The 19,096-nt window shown below is 35.4% G+C and overlaps 2 protein-coding genes across 4 annotated transcripts in view; one reads left to right on the plus strand and one right to left on the minus strand.

Moving 5' to 3' along the window:
- The window catches only part of LOC131161556 (uncharacterized), a 41,179-nt gene extending 32,267 nt beyond the window's left edge, over window positions 1–8,912 (plus strand). For both annotated transcript variants that reach the window (XM_058117391.1, XM_058117390.1), the window contains exons 9-14: window positions 1,852–1,924; window positions 2,843–2,904; window positions 2,988–3,368; window positions 4,395–4,497; window positions 6,158–6,387; window positions 8,680–8,912. In XM_058117391.1, coding sequence (XP_057973374.1) covers window positions 1,852–1,924; window positions 2,843–2,904; window positions 2,988–3,368; window positions 4,395–4,497; window positions 6,158–6,358 — 820 coding nt within the window. In that variant the 3' untranslated portion in view covers window positions 6,359–6,387; window positions 8,680–8,912. The remainder of the gene's footprint in view (window positions 1–1,851; window positions 1,925–2,842; window positions 2,905–2,987; window positions 3,369–4,394; window positions 4,498–6,157; window positions 6,388–8,679) is intronic.
- Window positions 8,913–9,272: 360 nt separating this feature from the next.
- LOC131161557 (uncharacterized) lies at window positions 9,273–18,828 on the minus strand. Of its 2 annotated transcripts, none has more exons than XM_058117393.1 (3): window positions 18,321–18,828; window positions 17,643–17,777; window positions 9,273–10,000 (listed from the first exon to the last, which is right to left on the minus strand). In XM_058117393.1, the coding sequence occupies exon 3, from the start codon at window positions 9,972–9,974 to the stop codon at window positions 9,540–9,542; it is 435 nt and encodes a 144-aa protein (XP_057973376.1). In that variant the 5' UTR covers window positions 9,975–10,000; window positions 17,643–17,777; window positions 18,321–18,828; the 3' UTR covers window positions 9,273–9,539. The 2 variants fall into 2 exon arrangements, with proteins under 2 accessions (XP_057973376.1, XP_057973377.1); XM_058117394.1 differs by having other exon boundaries at window positions 18,497–18,785.
- Between the last annotated feature and the right edge of the window lie 268 nt (window positions 18,829–19,096).

Here is a 19,096-nt window from a genome sequence, read left to right on the forward strand (position 1 = left end):
TTTGACATGAAAGATTTGGGTGCAGCCAAGAAAATTCTTGGGATGGGGGATTCGCAGTGACTGAACTGTTGGGAGATTGTGGTTATCTCAGGTTGGTTATGTGGAGAAGGTGTTGGAGAGGTTTAACATGACTAATGCGAAACTGGTAAGTACACCATTAGCGAATCACTTTAAATTGTCTGCTGTTCAGTGCCCAAGGATGGATGATGATATCCGTGACATGTCAAAAGTCCCCTATGCTAGTGCAGTGGGGTGTTTAACGTATGCTATGGTACGTACAAGACCGGACTTGGCACAAGCTGTCAGTGTGGTGAGTAAGTTTCTTTCAAATTCGGATAGAGAGCATTAGGATGCCGTCAAATGGATTTTCAGATACTTGCGGGGTACTTCTCACTATGACATCATGTTCGGCAGGTAATAGAGTGATCCATCAGTTGTGGGATATGTTGATGCAGAGTATGCAGGGGATATGGATGATAGGAGATCTACAACAGGGTGTGTGTTCACCCTTGTGGGAGGGCCTGTTTATTGGAGGTTAATGGTACAATCTCTGGTTACATTATCAACAACTAAGTCGGAGTATATGACAGTCGCCGAAGCTGCCAAGGAAGCATTGTGGCTTACTGGTTTATTCAAATGAGCTGGGTATACAGTAAGGTGGAGTTCAGTTGCGTTGTGACAGTCAGAGTGCCATTTATTTGCCAAAGAACCAAGTGTATCATGCAAGAACCAAACATATATATGTGAGGTTCAACAGGGTCTGGTAGTTGGTTTCTTAAGGTGAACTTGTGCTTGAGAAAAATTCACACTTCTGAGAACGCAGCAGATATCTTGACAAAGTCAGTTACCATGGATAAGTTCAAGCATTGCTTGGACTTGCTGAATGTCTCCAACTGTTAAACGGGAGGCGGTCCCAACCTATTGTCCCAGGTGGAGTTGCGGGTTTATGTTTTCGATTTTCTCTTAAGGGATGTATATTCGCCAAGGTGGAGATTGTTGTAATATGTGACTCATATGTTGTGGGATGCATGTACGAAGAGACAACATGGTAGAAAACAACAAATGGTGGCTTGTAGGAGCAAACCGTCGATGGTTTCCCTAAAATCGTCGACAAAACCGTCGACGGTTTTGCTAGGTAAAGAGAAACAGTCGACTTTTTTTGGTGCTATTACATCGACTGTTTGGTCTCGGCTTCAAACCGTCAACGATTTGTCTAAAACCGTTGACGATTTGGCTTGGTTACTCAACGTTGGTTTTTCAAATTTTGAATTGGGAAGTTGGATAGGTTGGGTTTTTGAGGGGAAACCTCCGTGAAAGTCATATATACATGTTTTATGATGTAACTTAGTGTCTTTGGACACAAAATAGTGAAAAATTCATTGCCGTTTGCTCCCATGGATGTAGACATTGCTGAACCACGTAATTCTTTGTGCCATTGTTTTATTGCTTTCGTTATAATCTGTGTGATTGTGTTTTTTATATATTTCACTGTTAAGTGCTGCATTGTGAGACTATTTGTTTCTGTTGCGCATTGATTTGCACAACAGTTTCCTTTTAACTCTGTGGATGTGTGTTGTCATTGTCTTCCATGTTGCTATACGTGTGTTTTTAATATTGGTGTTTGCACACAATGTAATCCACAATGATGGTGGATAGGTGGTGAGTATTGCACATTTGCTTGATATGTTCTTTTATACTGCTTCGTGACTATTGTTATTGCAAGAAAAATAGTGCTTCCTGACTACAGTTATCTACAATGTTGGAAACATTCTATGCTGTTGAGTTTTATTCTGCTAGAGTGATTCTGGTGTAGTATACTAATCAGTATTCTCTGCTGTTTGAAAATAACAGATACATGGTGCAACTTCTCAATCTTGTTGTTCAGAACCTGGCTGCTCCTGCCCTTCATAACTCTGGTTTTGCGGTAGGGTTTGATGTACCCTTTATATGATCACTTGAGCATTTCGCTGAAAGCTACAATCTTAAAATGCTCCATTTCTTGCTGTCTCTCTTTGAAATAGGTTTTTTGGGCTGATTGAATGTCTTTGATGATTACTTGACATTTAAATTAAATAAAAGTCTACAAATTTTTTTAAGAAAAATATCAGTAAATTTAGTTTGTAAGATTTTGGTTAATATAAGTAAAAAACCATCATTTTTTTTTTTATTTCTGGTCAACTAATTTGCTGGCATCTTGATATACATGGTAAGTCCACAACCTAACAACTTAATTTTTTTTGGTCAAGGAAAATGCCTTGGAACATATGAATTGGAGGGAAAGGATTCATATAGCCAACCCCACCTTGTCGGACTTAGGCTTGTTGTTGTTATTGGTGACTTAATATGTCATCAAAACCATGATTGCCTGGATGTCTTAGTCTAATTGTTATATATCAACTTATTCCCTTTGATGGATGTTATCCATTGTTTTTTGGGCTGCCCATGTGTGATCAGACAGTGCCCCCCCTGGGGGGGTGGGGGTGTGGGTAGTGTTTAAGGCTTGATACATAGTGTTGGCCCACAACTAAACTGCCTAAGCTTTTACATGAAGGGGTGATGTATCAGAAAATTTGCAATCTTTTGGAAAATATTTGCTAAAAAATATAGCATACAAGTTAACCTTTGGATGAAGTCTATAATATTTGAAATGTGTACTTTGCTAATCTTGACCCATATTCTGAAATATGCTATGGTGAAATTTATGAGATACATGAGCATGCTCCCTCCTATGAAATTGACATTTATAATCCTAATAAAACCATTGAACAGTGCATTTTCATGTTTTATTATGAGGATTCTTTCTTATGCATATTCATGTTCTCAAAGTGAAAATTTTCTATAGGGTTCGTGCTCTAGGATATGGCAACGAGATTCTTATTGGGATGCCCGCCCATCTTCTAGAAGGTATTTTTGGCTGGATATACTATTTGACATGGCTAACTTGGGTTTATCATCTCACCAGAATGATTTGAAATTGTGCCTTGCAGCAACGAATATCCCCTTTTTATACCACGCCAAAATTATTGTTCGACTAGTGGGGAAATTTCTTGGTCCGACAGAAGTTCAAGTAACTTTGGCGTTGCTTCGATGGAGTCTGAAAGAAAGGCCCGTTTGGATTCTTCAGGAAATAGTAGCTTTAATTATTTTTCTGCTTCCCCACATTCTGTTGAAACACACAAGGACTTGCAAAAAGGGATTTCACTTCTCAAGAAAAGTGTGGCATGCATAACAGGATATGGTTATAACTCGTTATGTTTAGATGTGCCTCCAGAGGCATCTACATTTGAAGCATTTGCGAAGTTGTTGACCACATTATCTTCCCCGAAGGAAGTTCGATCTGTTTTCTCCTTGAAAATGGCTGGTTCAAGGTATATCTTTTCACTTTTCCCTGATATGATGTTTTATCTTCCAACTTATCTCACTTTTCAGATATTGATTCCTAGTTTTGAATGAGCAGGCAATAACTTCCACTTTAGCATTTTCTATTCTTAAGATTGGTCTTCTGCCTACCATTTCTGATTGAAACATTTTGCCCTCATATCAAGAGTTTTGAAAGAGGAAATATGAAAAGTTAAATCCTCTCTCTGATTCAGAGTTGACTCACTTGAATATATAGGATTCACCTTATGGTTAATTTTTAAGAATGAACGCTTATGCATTAACACTCTTGTCTCTGAAATTATTAACACAAGAAGTTCTTTCCTCTTGTTTCTGTGTGTATCAATCTTCTTGAATCTGTTGGAAGTCACTAATAGATTAGGATATTGTTAGATTACCACTTAAACTAAAAGCTTAAGCTGTTAGGTTATGGGCCAGCAATGTATATCAAGCCTTAATACTTCCCTGCATGTGCAGACCGCCAGACTGATTGCACATAAGAGATAAACAAACAATGAATAACACCCACATTGGGAAATGATAATTTTTTAGCCAACTTACATTGAATGCAGGCAAGAAGACTAGAACTCCAGGGCCTCCTGACCACCTTTGCTCTGATACCATGTTAGATTACCACTTTACCTAAAAGCTTAAGCTGTTAGGTTGTGGGCCAACAATGTATATCAAGCCTTAACAGATATAAAGCACTCGCAGCTTGCAATCATTTGAAGAATGATTTGAAAATTGTAAATTTCATAGAGGTTGCTTATGCTTGAAAATTCTACTGCCTAGCCTGTGAAGCATGTTGAATATATGAGGCTCCTTCTCGTTCTTTGTGTCTTTCAAAGGGTCTATAGCAGCTTAACAGAATAAAATAGTACAGATTTGCTACTAAGAATATTCACTAACATATTTTATGTGAAACAATCTTCTTTTAATTTTATTTGTGTTAAACTCATTTTATTTATATTATGTTGTGTTTTATTTTGCATGACACTTTTACTTTTGTTTTGCAGGTCGGGTAAGCAAGTTCAACAATTGAACAAATCAGTGTGGAATGTAAATTCAGCCATTTCATCAAGCACTTTAGTGGACAGTGCGCTAACATTACCTGCAACGGTATAAGTTGGTACATTGTTGCAAAATATGTTGAATATTGTGGCAAATGGACTTGCACGCCTTGTTACAAGGAATATGGTGTCACTTTTTGGTATTAACTAAAAGATGTTTCTAGAAACATTCGTGCGGCTTGCTTACAATTACAAAGGATATTTCTTTGTTATTTGTAAACAAGGTGCTGTTGATGTTTGTTATGTAGTTCTTTTTCTTGTTTAATTGTTGACTGTTTCCTTTTATGTTTTGTGTTGGTTTTTATTTAATAACTTAGATTGAGGTAGTAAGAAAGGATTTTACAGCACTCTTAACGTTACTAGAGTTGCCCTAGATCATGTAGAATGTCAGAAAAGGAATCATATGGCCAAGATCTGAGTCAGAATGATCAACAAATTCAGAATTCTAGCAGTTTAGTTTTGAAACGAGATGGTGTTGCTAAAATTGTATCCAGTTTTGAAGAGGTAGTAGAAGTTGGTGCAGAAAAGAATAAAAAAGAAGCTGGGTTTGGGGAGAAATCTGTTGATTGTTGTTTAGTGCTGATAGATTTGATGGTAATAAGGTTTATGCTCATAGGAGGGTTTGTATGGGTGCTGAAATGATGAAAGTTTTGGAAGAAAAGAAAGAAATTTCAGGTGAGTCAATGCTAAAGTTACTGAGGAGAAATTATAAAGGAGAGTAGCATTGTGGAAGACCCAAATGCTAAGAAGAAGGCTGGATATAGTAATGAGATTAGTAAAGAAAAAATGGTAAAGAAATCAGGGGATTTTTCAGATTCAGAGAGGGAAAAATAGTAGCGAGTTTGACTGGTGGGGGGTTGCTATTGGATGAGATTCGAGAACAATATGGGTACATTTCTGATTCCTGTGATGAAATAGGGGATTTATTGTATGTTCATCCTCCCCCATCGGAAGGTTTGGAGGGAGTTTCTATTTTTGATAATGATGGGTTGATGAAAAAGTTTCCATGCTGGGATGGAATTCTGCCTAAACCTATGGTGGGGACTCCTGAGAAGGATTTAGAAGCACAAAATCATTTGGATAAAATGGATTTAAAATTGAGTGACATTGGAGGAAATGAAGTGTGTATGGATGGTGGTAAAAGAAGTCGAAAGATGAAGGGACAAAAGGAATTAGCAAGTTTGAAGAGCTCAGAAAACTATGAGGGAAAGGGGATTCCTTGGCTAAAATTGTCTATTTTTATTTGGTGAGTATTGTTTTTTTTTTTTTGCTTTGTTTCTTTTTTCATGTTTCATGTTTATTTTTTGGTGGACTCTTTGTTCCTACACATTGTACATTCTCTTTATCTAGAATACCTTCTTGTTTTATTCAAAAAAAAAAATGTTAAATGTGCTTTTATTAGTTCTATGTGATAGAAAGGATTGGTCAGGGGAAAAAATTGGTATTGTTTCATTGAAATTTTGTAGCATGCAATAGTGATCACTTGATTTGTACTCAAGATGTCCTTGGTGCCTTATTAATTCAAAACTCAAATCTACACTGCTTTGCATTGTTACGCTTGTGGGTTGCTTTCCTTTTTCTATTGCATTTAACAAAATACATTGTGAACCATGAAATTGTTTTTCTTCAGTATATTTTTCTGAGATCATTTTCCTTCATCATTTTTATGCTTGCTTATCATGATTAATTGCTCTTATTTGATCATGCAGAGAAACATTTGTCATAATAACCTTCCAAGTTCTGCTGCCAGTTATCTATATGCAACTGAGATGTCTGATCTAGGAAAGAATGAAAGCCTGATTGAAGGATGGGATCTTGTGGAGCATCCCACTTTTCCCCCTCCTCCATCCCAAAATGAGGATATTGAGCATTGGACTCGAGCCATGTTTATAGATGCGAAGAAGAAATAATCCTGTGCTACCACAGCTGCCTCCGCTTTGTGAGTTAATATTATCCAGTGGAGGCTATAGTTTGGATTATGGCTTGTAAAACATTATTTTATTCATATCAACTTTACTGCTAGGATGTGATTGGCACTCCCCATTGATAATTAGTATTAGATGCTCATCAGTGTGATACCTATGTTGAACAATAGTTTCACCCATGATGAAGTCTACCTTCATTGACTTTGATTCTTTAGAAAGTTAATAAGTTTACTCATTATTCTCTTTATGGTTTCTGCATGCATGCATACAAGAACACAGGGAAGCATGTATGTAGGTGTTTTCTTGTTTTTAGATTAGGAAGTTGTATTGTGTGATTCTTCATGACCATGTCAAAAGTTGAGCCTTGTCTTGGGCCCCCCATAAATAACAGTTCTAATGCCAAGAACAGGCATTAAAACCCGATTTCTGGCTATTAATCTCTGGAATTTTGCCCTTCTGATTTGTGCATGAGAATTTCTTTCCAGTATAATACATGTGAGGACATGCTGAGGCTGGGCTTGATAACATGAAGTGAACTGGGAGGTTTCTCATCAGGATCTCTATTGATGATCTTGGGGAATGAAATGCAAAGCACTGTGTCACGGTCCGCCTTTTTCACACCGTTGTGAAGGGCCGTGCGGCGCTAGCTAAAGCACTCTTGCTTAACTAGCCAGCCTTTTGTTTACCAACATTCATCCACGAAGCACTTTCATTAACATTCAATCAGATGGCAGCGGAAATAATAATCAATTCATGAAAAGCCGTGGCAACCAAGCAGTAAATATTGAAGCAAACGTAATTCATTAATAAATCCTCCGTTGACATGTTGTACTTAGCGAGGGAGGCAAGTAGGCTAAGCACGTTGACAATTGCTAGTGAGTTTTACAATGATTGATGAACACTCACCCTCCCCTGAAGAGCTTTCTAGGCCATTCTCACTCTAGCACTAGGAAACATCAAAGTGACCGAGGAGTCATACTGCCTTATTTGGCTTACAATGAAAGAAATACTAGAAAATAACCCTACACTAGTATTTACATGATGGAAACCCATCCCAAACACACGAGATAAGCGGTCATAGGCAAGCATAATGCCCTGAACAAGCTTAGCCCGTGACACACTGCCATGGAAGCTTGTCTATTGCATTGCCACCAATTTAAGAACAAAATGATACATTGCTTATTTGTTCCTATTTTTTGCTTCAGTTGTTGCACTCTTTTATGATTTCATTCAGTCATGACAACTTTGTGAAATTTATTTTGGTTTAAATTCTGTGTACAAACAAAACCAGTACAAATTCCTATCCCCTGCCCAGTTATTTGGGCCAAGTTGCTCTCTTTCTCTCTCCTTGTGAAATGCATCTCATATTGAAGGATTCTGAGTCCCTTAGGTTCTGAGTTAATCACACACCCTGCCCCTCCTCTCTGGCTAAGGCAAAGAGAAATTATTTGTCAATCCCAACTGCTGTGTTCCTACTCTTGTTGCCTTTTTAGCATTTGTCAATCCCTGCAGCTGTATTTCGATTCTTCAGTGCCTTTATGGTGCAGTTTACAATTAGTAACTCAACCTGTTGTCATGTCCTTAACCCCATTGGATGGTCCCGTTCTCCCTGATGAAATTGTTGTAGTAATTAGGAAATGTGCTTGCAAGTTAGCCTGGTTCAAACCAAGCTTAGAAGCTGGTTTCTTGAGTACAAATATTTCCTTTAAAATGTGTCCCACACCCAAACTGCTTAGTGGCGACGCCATCTGCCTATATCATCATATGGCTCTTTTTGTACCAGGTGTTTGCAGCAGTGCAAAAGGCTGATTATAAGGTGGTTATCACAATTATTTTTTGGTTGATAGTATGAAATGACCTTGCTGGATTTGTCTAACTGCTGTTTTCATCTGTTACTGATTGCTAGTTTACTTACTCATTCAACATGGTTTATTTGCGATTGTCCTGCAAGTATCTTAAAATTTCCACCAAAGGTCAAATGCTATTGTATGCTTGTACTTGAATACTGTGCCTATCATCATGAAGAAAGTAATGCCTCTTATTCTGTTCATCAGTTGTAACTAGTCATAGATCCACATGCTTAATATTGTGCCTGTCATGAAGAATGCAATGCCTCTTATTTATGTTCATTAGTTGTAACTGTTTGTGAACTCCTATTAGGACCTGCACACACCTTCATTTTTTGCCCAGAAGGGGACACTATAAATTTATGAAATTTTCTCTTTCAAATTTGAGTTTTGTTATGTAGAACCTTTTGTTTCTCTAACTAATGGAGGGCTTATCATCTTTGTATTTTTTGTTGATAGGTTCATGGAGGAAGGCGCCAGCTTAACAAGAAGCCAGTGGGAGAGGAATTAACATGTAAAATAAGATTGACGTTGACCTTTGTTTATTCACGCACAGATGATTAGGTGTATGTAGATATGCAGTTGTAGTTATATTAGATGATTTAAAGTGAACGTATACAAAATTCAGTTATATGACTTATTGTTTCGTATTCGATATTTATTTTTCCAATTATCAATTCACATTTGCTTCATCACGCGATCGCTGGAGAGAAAAATTGATAAAAGTTGCAACACCACGTGGTTAAGACAATCTTAAAAAACTGAGTTGACTGACAGAAAATGAGACTGGCAGCCACCAACTTAAGATTGGCACGGCAGGGGCCTGATTTGGCTCAGTGTGCTCCAAAAATACAAAATGCAAATCCCTGAAGAAGCTTAGGGTCTATTACTTGTCCGATTCTTTCCCAAAATCTCAAACCACAAAATGCAGGTAATTCATGTCAAATGGATTACCTAGATGCTCTCCTAGTTTTCTTTGGTTGCTGCAGTACTGTGCTTTCATATAATAATATGGCATGTTTCACCAAATTAATCAGTGTGGGCCAAATTCATGCAGCTCCTTGGAGCCATAAACCAATCAGGCTTCAATTAAGCACACCAGATGGAGAAAGACTAGAGGATTGAGAATCTGGCCGAAAGAGATTGTACATTCTTAAAAGTGTCTTGGACTTTAACATTTTTCTAGACATGCATAAATATGCAGGACAATTAGATGGCCAAGAGGAGTTCTTCCTGATTAGCTAAATAATATCATAAAAATGAGGAGGGCAGCTAAAGGTTAGATGACCAGAGTAAGTCATGCATCCAGTCTTCTTGTTTCACTTCTTCCTCTTCTTTGGAGGTTGGAGGGCTTCTTCTTCCTCGGACTCTTCATTATCTGGTTCCCCTTCATTGAGAATTTCTTCCTCATCATCACCACTTTCCTCGTCATCATGTTCTTCGTCATCTCCATTATCATTATCATTGTCGTCATTTTCATCATCATTATCATCATTATGGCCATCATCATCTTCCCCTTCCTCTTCTCCATTCTCTTCCCCTGCTCCACCAGCTCCTCCTTCTGGTCCTTTCTTTGAATTGCTGCTATTGCCATTAGGATTGTTGCTCTGGTCCCCTCCTCCTGTAGATAGCTCTTCTTCACCTTCTTCAAAACCAATAGCTCCATCGTCATCACCGGTATCTCCATCCTCATGTCCAGCATCAATTGGTTTGGATTTGCTCTGATTGCCTTTGATTTTCTCTCTCTTTGTCATTGACAGCCAATAATGATATCCTGAGACTAGTGGATGAAAGTGCAAATCCGTATTAATTGGGAAAGCTAAGAGGAGCAAAATGCAAATATGAATAGGGAAAAAAATGACTGAAGCATTTAGCAAACACACACATTGCACTAGTGTTCATCTAATCATTATTAACTTCATTAATAAGTAGATAAAATTTAAGTAGGCTGAACCATCATAAAAATTGAAATAGAATATGCAAAATTTGTCCATGAAAATTGAGATTGTGTTTCATGGTCAGGTTGGATTGGATTGGTTGCACATAAGTTTTCCAAGGTGGGACCAAACCAGTTTGAGAAAAGACCAAACTAAACCAAGCCAAGATGTCTACAAATAGACTCAAACCATGATGTTGAGTCATTATGGTTTGGATTGGGTTAGTCAAAACATGAAAGAAAAGAAAAAAAAAAAACTATATTAGTAGTGAAGATGGGGCATGCAGCTGTGCAAAACAATCAAATATCAATCTACAAGAAAAAAAATAGAACGTAAATTCTAGTTCAAACATACGAAATACAAATTACAAATAAAGGAAACCAATAAAAAAGAGAGTAATGAAGCCCCTGAACTACAATTTTGGATTGGGGTAGAGATAGTCGTCAATGAAGCCTTTGGCCTTATATAAAGAAAATGAAGAACAAGAAGAAAAGAACATGATTTGAGGAAGAGGAATCCTTGTTTTTAATAAAAGGTCAAATGAGGAGAAATTATTAGATACATCAGGTGTATACATCGGATCTAATATGATTTTATCACACACACACACACACACACACATATATATATATATATAAAAACTAAATTAGATAATTTTTTTTATACATGGCAAAATCATATTAGATTTGGTGAACACATCCGATGTATCTAATAATTTCTCATCAAGGTAGACACAGTGAATACAGCCCGATATATCTAATAATTTCTTGTCAAAGAGAGAAAGAGAGAGAGAGAAACATAGCAATGCCTACCATTAGTTACCTGTTGTTAATGGATGATGGTGAGGCTATCAATAATGGCAGAACTTGGATAAGACATCAATGTGCAATATTTGGGAGGATCTTGAAGAGTCTCTCGGAATTGTTAGGCTTCCTATTGGTCATCAAGTTTGGGGTTTGAGGGAAATCGACTTTATACCTAAATTTTGTTGATGCAATTCTTGGTGTCCATGACATACACAAGAAAGTCATGACGAAAGCCTTAGAGGGGTAGCAATGCACAATGAATTTATTCCAGAAGCTCTTATAAATCATGAAAATTATGGAGATGTCATATACATACCATGGGTAAGTATTAGGTATTACTATTAACATAGCCTATTTAATCATATAACCCAGGTGGCATTTAAATAAAGGGTGTACAATTAACCATAATAATATTTCCTTATACTAGAGTAAGAATGAGAAAAAAAATATTTTTGTAGGGGGAACACTTGGTGAGCTACCTAATACTACCTATGTCATCACAAACACTAAGTGAACACCCCTAAGAGAGCTTGAGGGTGGCTTTTTGCATTAAAGGGGTGTTTGGGCATCCTTATGGGACCTCATGGATGACACTATGAGTTAGTTGCACCATATGATTGAGGATGAGGTTGAAATCAGCATCTACTATGCTTCAAGTTTCCTTTTAGATGGTTCTATCTTGTATAGATTTGCCTACTGAAGGACAATAAACGTTTTTAGAATTTCTTAATTAATGTAGGATGCCGCTTTATGGCTAGCTTTGGCTTATGGATATTTGGTGGTGTGTATGCTTAGTCGAGGATTGTATTGTTAGGTGAAAACTACCCTTGGTGCTTCTAGGATATGAGCATGACACCGTTACCCCATGTTTTTTCAACGACTATCCCAATTGGGGCAGACAATTGCTCTGTCGAGTATAGTTGACCATTGAATGGATGCATGAGTGTTTGCATGTATTTGAATGAGCATGACTATGGAGCGTGCACACCTACCTAATAGGGATTATGTGGAAATGATATATCACCTCTATGTTCGGCTTTTTATACATTAGTAAGCATATTGTCTAAGCTTTTTGATGTGGGTGGTATTTATTATCTGACTTATAGGGAGAGGAGTTATTGGTTATTACCCAACTATAGTGTGGTTGTTATTACCCAACTTCAGCCACCTTACTATGTTGGTATCACCCATAAAACATACCTTACCTAAACTTTCTATTCACTCGTATTATCTTAGGATTTAGTTTGTTTTGGCCAAATCCAAATGATCAAGTATTTATGGAAAATTGATGGTGAAGAGCAAATGAGGAAAACTTAGGATTATTCTTTAACCTTAATTGAGCGATAATGACATGCTCAAATCTCAACTTTAGGCCTTTCATAGATATTTCTACTATAAACCCAACATCAAACATACCTTTCCATAAGTTTTCTAGCTAGGAACTTATTTCAACCCTCAAATCCTTAACCATCGACTTCATTATAGTTACTACAACCCAAGAGGTGTGAAAAAAATGCGCAATGATTTTCTTCAACTAACTATTGCTAAATTGTCAGCACAATTGGTGAATGCAACCAACATAGTATATCTATCGACGATCTTGCCTACACCTTTGGTAATTGTTAGCATGAAGGGTCCTATCAGACTACCACAAGATGTTTATATAGAATATGCACCTTTTAAAGCAAAAGAAAGCGATAGGTGATGAGTGGGATCAAGAAACTTGCAAGGTACCTTACCAAGTAAAGGGAGTCTTCAAGATAGGGAACAAAGAACGTAGGATAAGGTGGGATTAATATGTTAAAGGATATAAATGTGTGTGTGCGTGACAAGGTAGGGGATGGGAGATTAGAATGAGTTTACATCCTGATAGCGTGATCATATCTCTAATCTTAGGAAGTTGCCTTACAAATGAAACCTCCATCCCTTATTTATACTAATCTTCCAAGATTCCTAACCCACTAACTCTACAAATATAAGAACACAATCAAATCAAAAGTAAGCCTAAGCTATCCTATATTAACTACTCCTAATCCCACAAATCACCGGCTAGAGATTGTCTCAACCATCTAATCCTTATCCCAAATTTCAAATTCTCACAACAAATTTGAATTTAAGCACAAACCTACAATTATTTATCCAATTCAAATGCCATATTTGCTTTGTGTCCCCTAAAATCATATTCTCAAATTTTGAATGATTTTAAATAATTTAAACTTTCCTAATATCACTCAAAATAATTTGGAAATTAAGGATATGATTTGTTGTTTGAATTGTGATGTCGTTAGGTTGTTTAACCTAACAATTTCTCATGTTGATGGTCCAATTTCAGCCATCTTCTCATTCTACATGGACAAGATAATTACTTGAAAATGTACATATGAAAAACGTTTGGCCAATTTTCAGTAGTGACATATTCAAACAATTATTTCTCTTGAAAAATCATTAAGCCATTTTAGTTACTTTTTTTTTAATGAGCCATTGGGCCATGAAATACACATTCAATATCACTAGTATACCACTTCAAGTATCTACAAAAAAAAAATCACTTTTATTGGGATATGTTCTATGCTTGTCATGTGTATCTTAGTCACAAAGTTGATCATCATAATAATCATATGAAAAGGACAAATATGTCTACATAGAAAAAATTGAAGAAAGGTATAAGACGAGAGATCCAACACTTGTCCTCTTAGGACAATAGGAAAATTTATATGTATTGTGGAAAATATTTTTTATTTTTTATTTTTTTTTTCCAAAGAATTACAAGAAGTCCTTTATTTTTTCAAGTTGAAGGAAAAATACAAGGCAAGAGACCCAGTCGGCCTCCTAGACCCCAAAAGTTTAGACGTCATTTAGTTGTGGAAAGCATTTTTTTTATTTTTATTTTCAATTTTCTAAGAATTTTTAAAAAATACATTTTCTAGCTTTGCAACATTTATATAAAAAAATTAGAAAATAATAAAGATTTTTACACTATTTACTTGTGGGAATAGCTTTATTTTTAATTTCCAAATTTTCAAATAAGTACAAAAATTCCATCTTGTTATTAAACTTTTAAAATTTGTATAGGAAATTTGGAAAACATTCTTTACTATTATTTTTTATATTTTTGATATATAATTTTTAAAAATTTTCAAGGTTTCATTTTTTTAACTATTTAAAAAATTTTAGAAATGAAAAATGGAAACTATTTAATGCAAATCTTAGAAAACTGAAAAATAAGTTAAAATTTTTATGATGTCTTGAAAAACTAAAACTGAAAAATGAAATTATTTTTTATAACTAAATAGACCCTTAACTACTACATCCTCAGTGATGTCCGAACAAAGCTCAAATATTCCTTCTACTCCATGCAAGCCACCTCCAAAAACCTAACTTATCTCCATTTTACTAAATAGGGTCTCGCATCAATTTTTTTTAGGCCTTTTACACGCTTAACTAGCCTACTAGGACGATTGATCCATCCCCTCTAGCATTTTCTACTTAAATACTAAGATATTATCCCAAATAAAAAGTTATAATCCTTAAAATTCAAACCTTAACATTTAAATTAGGAGCGTTTTGAGTTTACCAATTGAACCATCCTTAGGACATCATGTCAATTTTTAGACAAACATTTATACAATATCTTTAGTTTCAAATCCTACGTGGAAAAGTCATTCCTTGTGATTTTTGACTCGCCTACAACAGTATAAAGCTTGTGAAATTTCTACATAAATTGCATGCACGATCAAATATTTTTTATTATTTAAATAGGAACCCATGTGCAATTATATTTAGCATTCCTCTTACTCTCATTTACAATGGTGAAACTCATGCTTAAATTGGGGCTAAATAATTTCAGGAAGAAAGAAAAAGAAAAATTGTTTAATGAGGTTTTGGGCAAAGGAGTCCTGGAAATATAGGAAGAGGAGACTCATACGGATAAGGAAGATAGAAGGACATATTTGTGTGTACCTATATATATATATGTGTGTGTATGTGAGAGAGAGAGAGAGAGAGAGAGAGAGAGAGAGAGAGATTAGAAGGAACTACAGTTTGATAGCTTAGCCATGTTTGATAGCTTAGCCATATTCTCTTTATCCTGAGGAAGATGCCTAACAAATAAACAATTCCATCACTTAATTATACTAATATTTTCAAGTCCTAACCTAGTAAGGGCTTTACAAGGATAAGAGCAAAAACAAATCAAAAGTAAACCTATAAACCTAAGCTAGCAATATTATCCTATCTTATCTTTCAACTACTCCCAATCCCACAAATCAAGGGCTAGAGATTCTGTCAATCACCCAATCCTTATACCAAAAAATGGTCAAGTTGAAATTAAATGTAAACGTACAACCATGCTTACAATTCAACTTCTATATTTCTCATGTCTCCAAGTGAAGCAAAGTTGGTTGCCCCCCTTTGCATATGCATATATGGCTGATATAACTACCACATACATATATAAAATGTTTGGCCGATTTTTACTCATGACAAATTCAGCCAATTGTTCTCCGAAAAATCATTAGACTACCTTTACCATTCGGCATATTTTCCTAGGCTGTGGGTTTCTCATTGATCAAAGCAGACGCACAAAAATGATATAAATAATACTTCCCACATCCCGTTGTTTTACTATAAGGAAGATGAAGAGATGTTTTCTTCTAACATTGTTTGACTAATCACGTCTTCTTCAACTTGCTACCTAATTTGTTAGGAGAAGAGACACCAAAGCTTCAATTTTGATTGAACTCCGCTTTGTTAACTCAAGAATCTTAGAATAGATCACTTTTATTGGGACATAGGCTGTGTGCCACGCAGGTCACAACGATGAAGAAAATGATGCCATGGTACCCTACAAAAATGAGGACAGAAAGATTTACTTAAACTGAAGGTATGAGGCAGGTCACCTGAAAGTAGTTGACGTCTTAGGTGGACCCATGGTCTTAAATTTTCATAAAATTATCAAAATTTTCATCACTCTCGAAATCAAGCATTCCATCTTGCATAATTTTCGTCGAAATCTCAACGAACAATCCGAAATTTATCAAAATCTCAAAATTTTAGCAAAACTAGTCCAAGTTTTAATTATACGATAAAATTTCGTCAGAATTCAAATGAGAAATTTAGGAGTGAAGTGAAATTTCAATCTTAATTTATTTTATCAAAACAAAAGATTATTACAAGTGCTTTTGACATTATATGAAAAAATAAACTTGCAATAACATTTTATTTAGCCATTCATGTCTAAATAATCATTATTTGTATAATAAATAATATTAAAATGATTTATAAATTTCATTTGTATTGACTGAATATGTTTAATGTACATAATCTTACAAATATGTTTAATACACATAATATTTTACAACGTTTCTAATCTTTAAATGATTTATAAATTTTATTTGTATTAATTGAATATGTTTAATGTACATAATCTTACAAATATGTTTGATACACATAATATTTTATAACGCTTCCAATATTTAAATGATTTATGAATTTTATTTGTATTAACTGAATATTTTTAATGTACATTATCTTACAAATATGTTTGATACACATACTATTTTACAACTTTTCCACCTCCTACAAAACATAAATATACTTAATTTGTAGTATATTAGTCCTAAAACTTATATTATTATGTTTGTTAACTATTTTTAAAGTTTCATAAAGAACATTTTCGTTATTTTTTTCTAAATCAAAATCGAAATTGACATCGAAATCAAAATTTCCATACTTTTGGAGTTTTGAAATTTGAGTTTGAAATCAAAATTTAAGACCTTGGTCCAGGTGGACCACATATAGTTTTAACGACTTAGTAATACCATACATATATATCTTCTATCCTAAGTCCGAGCAGCTCGAATCTTCCTCCACTCCAGACAAGCTGCCACCTCCCCCCAACCCCCACATACCTCCATATTACCAAACATAATTTGGCATGATTTAATGGGATTACTATTCTTTAGAATGAGATAAAATATAGTTTAAATTTTAAAAATCAAGAAAATAGTTATTATGTATAATTATAATTGTTTCATTTAATATGTAATAAGAAATGAATCTCTTATCCTCTATGGTGAAACTTGAGAATAGAAATGTCTAATCCTTTGGAAGAATTGACGTAATATTTTCATCTAATGAAAATACTCTAAATATGTAAGATCTACTATTTAGATCAGAGCTTGATGAGAAGACCACATTCATCTTTTTAATTGACCTAATTTTTTTTCCACTCTAGATGGAAATAGTATCAGGTACTGGCGAAAGCACTTGCAACAAAACAAGCTCATAAATTTTGTTTTATCATAACAAAAGAAATAAACCAATTTTTTAGAACTCACTTTTGTTGGGTTTTAAAATTACATTTTTTATTTTTAAATTTAACACTGCACTGTTTGAACTTTAAAATATTTAAAATTTTTCTATCGTAATTTTTAAGATGAAAAAATTAAGGGAAGGAAGACTGTACGTTCTTATTGACAAAATTTTTAATTTATTTTTATTGATAGATATAATATCAAGAATTTTTTAATAATTTTGAGGGTTTTTAGTACGCTCAAAAAACTCAAAAAAATTATTTACCAGATAAAATTCGAAGAGAGAATAAAAATTTGATTACTTTTTTAAAATTTCATGTTCGATTAAAAAAAAATGAACAAATAATAAATAAGAAACAACTAACTTGACGACAAAGCTGGGCTTTCAGCATAAGGGAGGCCAGTAGAGCAGCTAGTGTCGCCCTGGCGCACATTAGCGAATCCCGGCTAACCATCACCTCAACTGGACAATGTAAGATCACCATTTGTACGGCCTAGATCTGCGAACACACAACATCACGATACGGCCGTTAGATCTAATTTAGAACCGTTGGATCTGCAAACCCTTAAGTTCGTTATTCTTCGAATAAAGAATAATAATGATAATAATAATTAATAATAAGCGGAATGAAATGACAGACGAAAAGATTGCCAAGATAAAACAATATTTAGTTAGTGAAGGAAAGAAGAGAACGATTTTCTGCGAGGACGCCGGACGGAATTTTTCTCAGGAAAATGTGGAATTCTAGTTCAAACTGAGAGAGAGCGAGAGCGAAAATTTAAGGGACAGTACTGGTCGAAAAAGTGAGGTTAGGTACGTAAGAAAAGGTCACCGGCAAGAGCCCGGCCGGCCGGAGATTCCTTGGAAAAACAAAGAAAATGGAGGGAGAAAGTCATATGATCATTGGCGAATTAATGAATTGATTATCCAAGAAAATTCGAGTGAAATTGAAGAAGCAGAAAATGCAGATCCAGTTATGGGAACGAAAACTGAAACAGAAAGGAGAAGCAGTGGTGTAGTTGCAGAAGGAAGAAAAGCGTACCCGGCCGGAATCAAGAAATTAGGGTGGGAGCTGGCTAGATCTGAGCTCTTCGCTCTAAAACATTGATGAACCAGCACAATCAGATTTATATATCAATTATGACGGCAGAGAGAGAGAGAGAGAGAGAGAGAGAGGGTGGAGAAGGGTGAGGCGGCAGGATGGGCAGGTGTTCGGACCTTAGGTGCAGAGGTCAGAAACGCGCGTGAAGAGACCTCTCGCTCTGACTCTCAGAGACAAAAATAAAATCAGGATTAGAGCTCTGCTCCGCTCAAATTCTCAATCAGCAATAAAACACCGTCTCGGAATAGGATTGCATTCTATTCCAGGATTAACTAAAGCACTTCCACGACTCTTCTTAGCTTCTTTCTGTATTCTAATATATACAAATTACGCACACATAAACCAAACTGGTTTTACTAGCTTACTTTGTTTTGACTTTTAGAAAATCAAGTGGGTCGTCCAGCCAGTGGCCGATGGATCCTAGCACATTTTTATTTTCAAACTCGTTAAGGTAACTTTGAAGCATGAAGAAGGCATTTGAATTCTGTAAGACTGTAGTAACCTCCCCTCTGTCCATCTCTATTATATGTTCGGAGCATATATATTTTATTAAAATTTAAGATTTGAAATCTAAATTCGTAAAAATTCCCGAATAGAATGAGTATTGTTTGGCTTTTGCATGACAGCTTAAGGGACAATACCCCTAAAAAATATATGTGTTGTTTTACTTGGAGACATTTGGTAAGAAGAGATGGACTACTGCTGATATGTACCCA

This window comes from Malania oleifera, chromosome 8, assembly GCF_029873635.1.
Source record: "Malania oleifera isolate guangnan ecotype guangnan chromosome 8, ASM2987363v1, whole genome shotgun sequence".
NCBI classification, from domain to species: Eukaryota; Viridiplantae; Streptophyta; class Magnoliopsida; order Santalales; family Ximeniaceae; genus Malania; species Malania oleifera.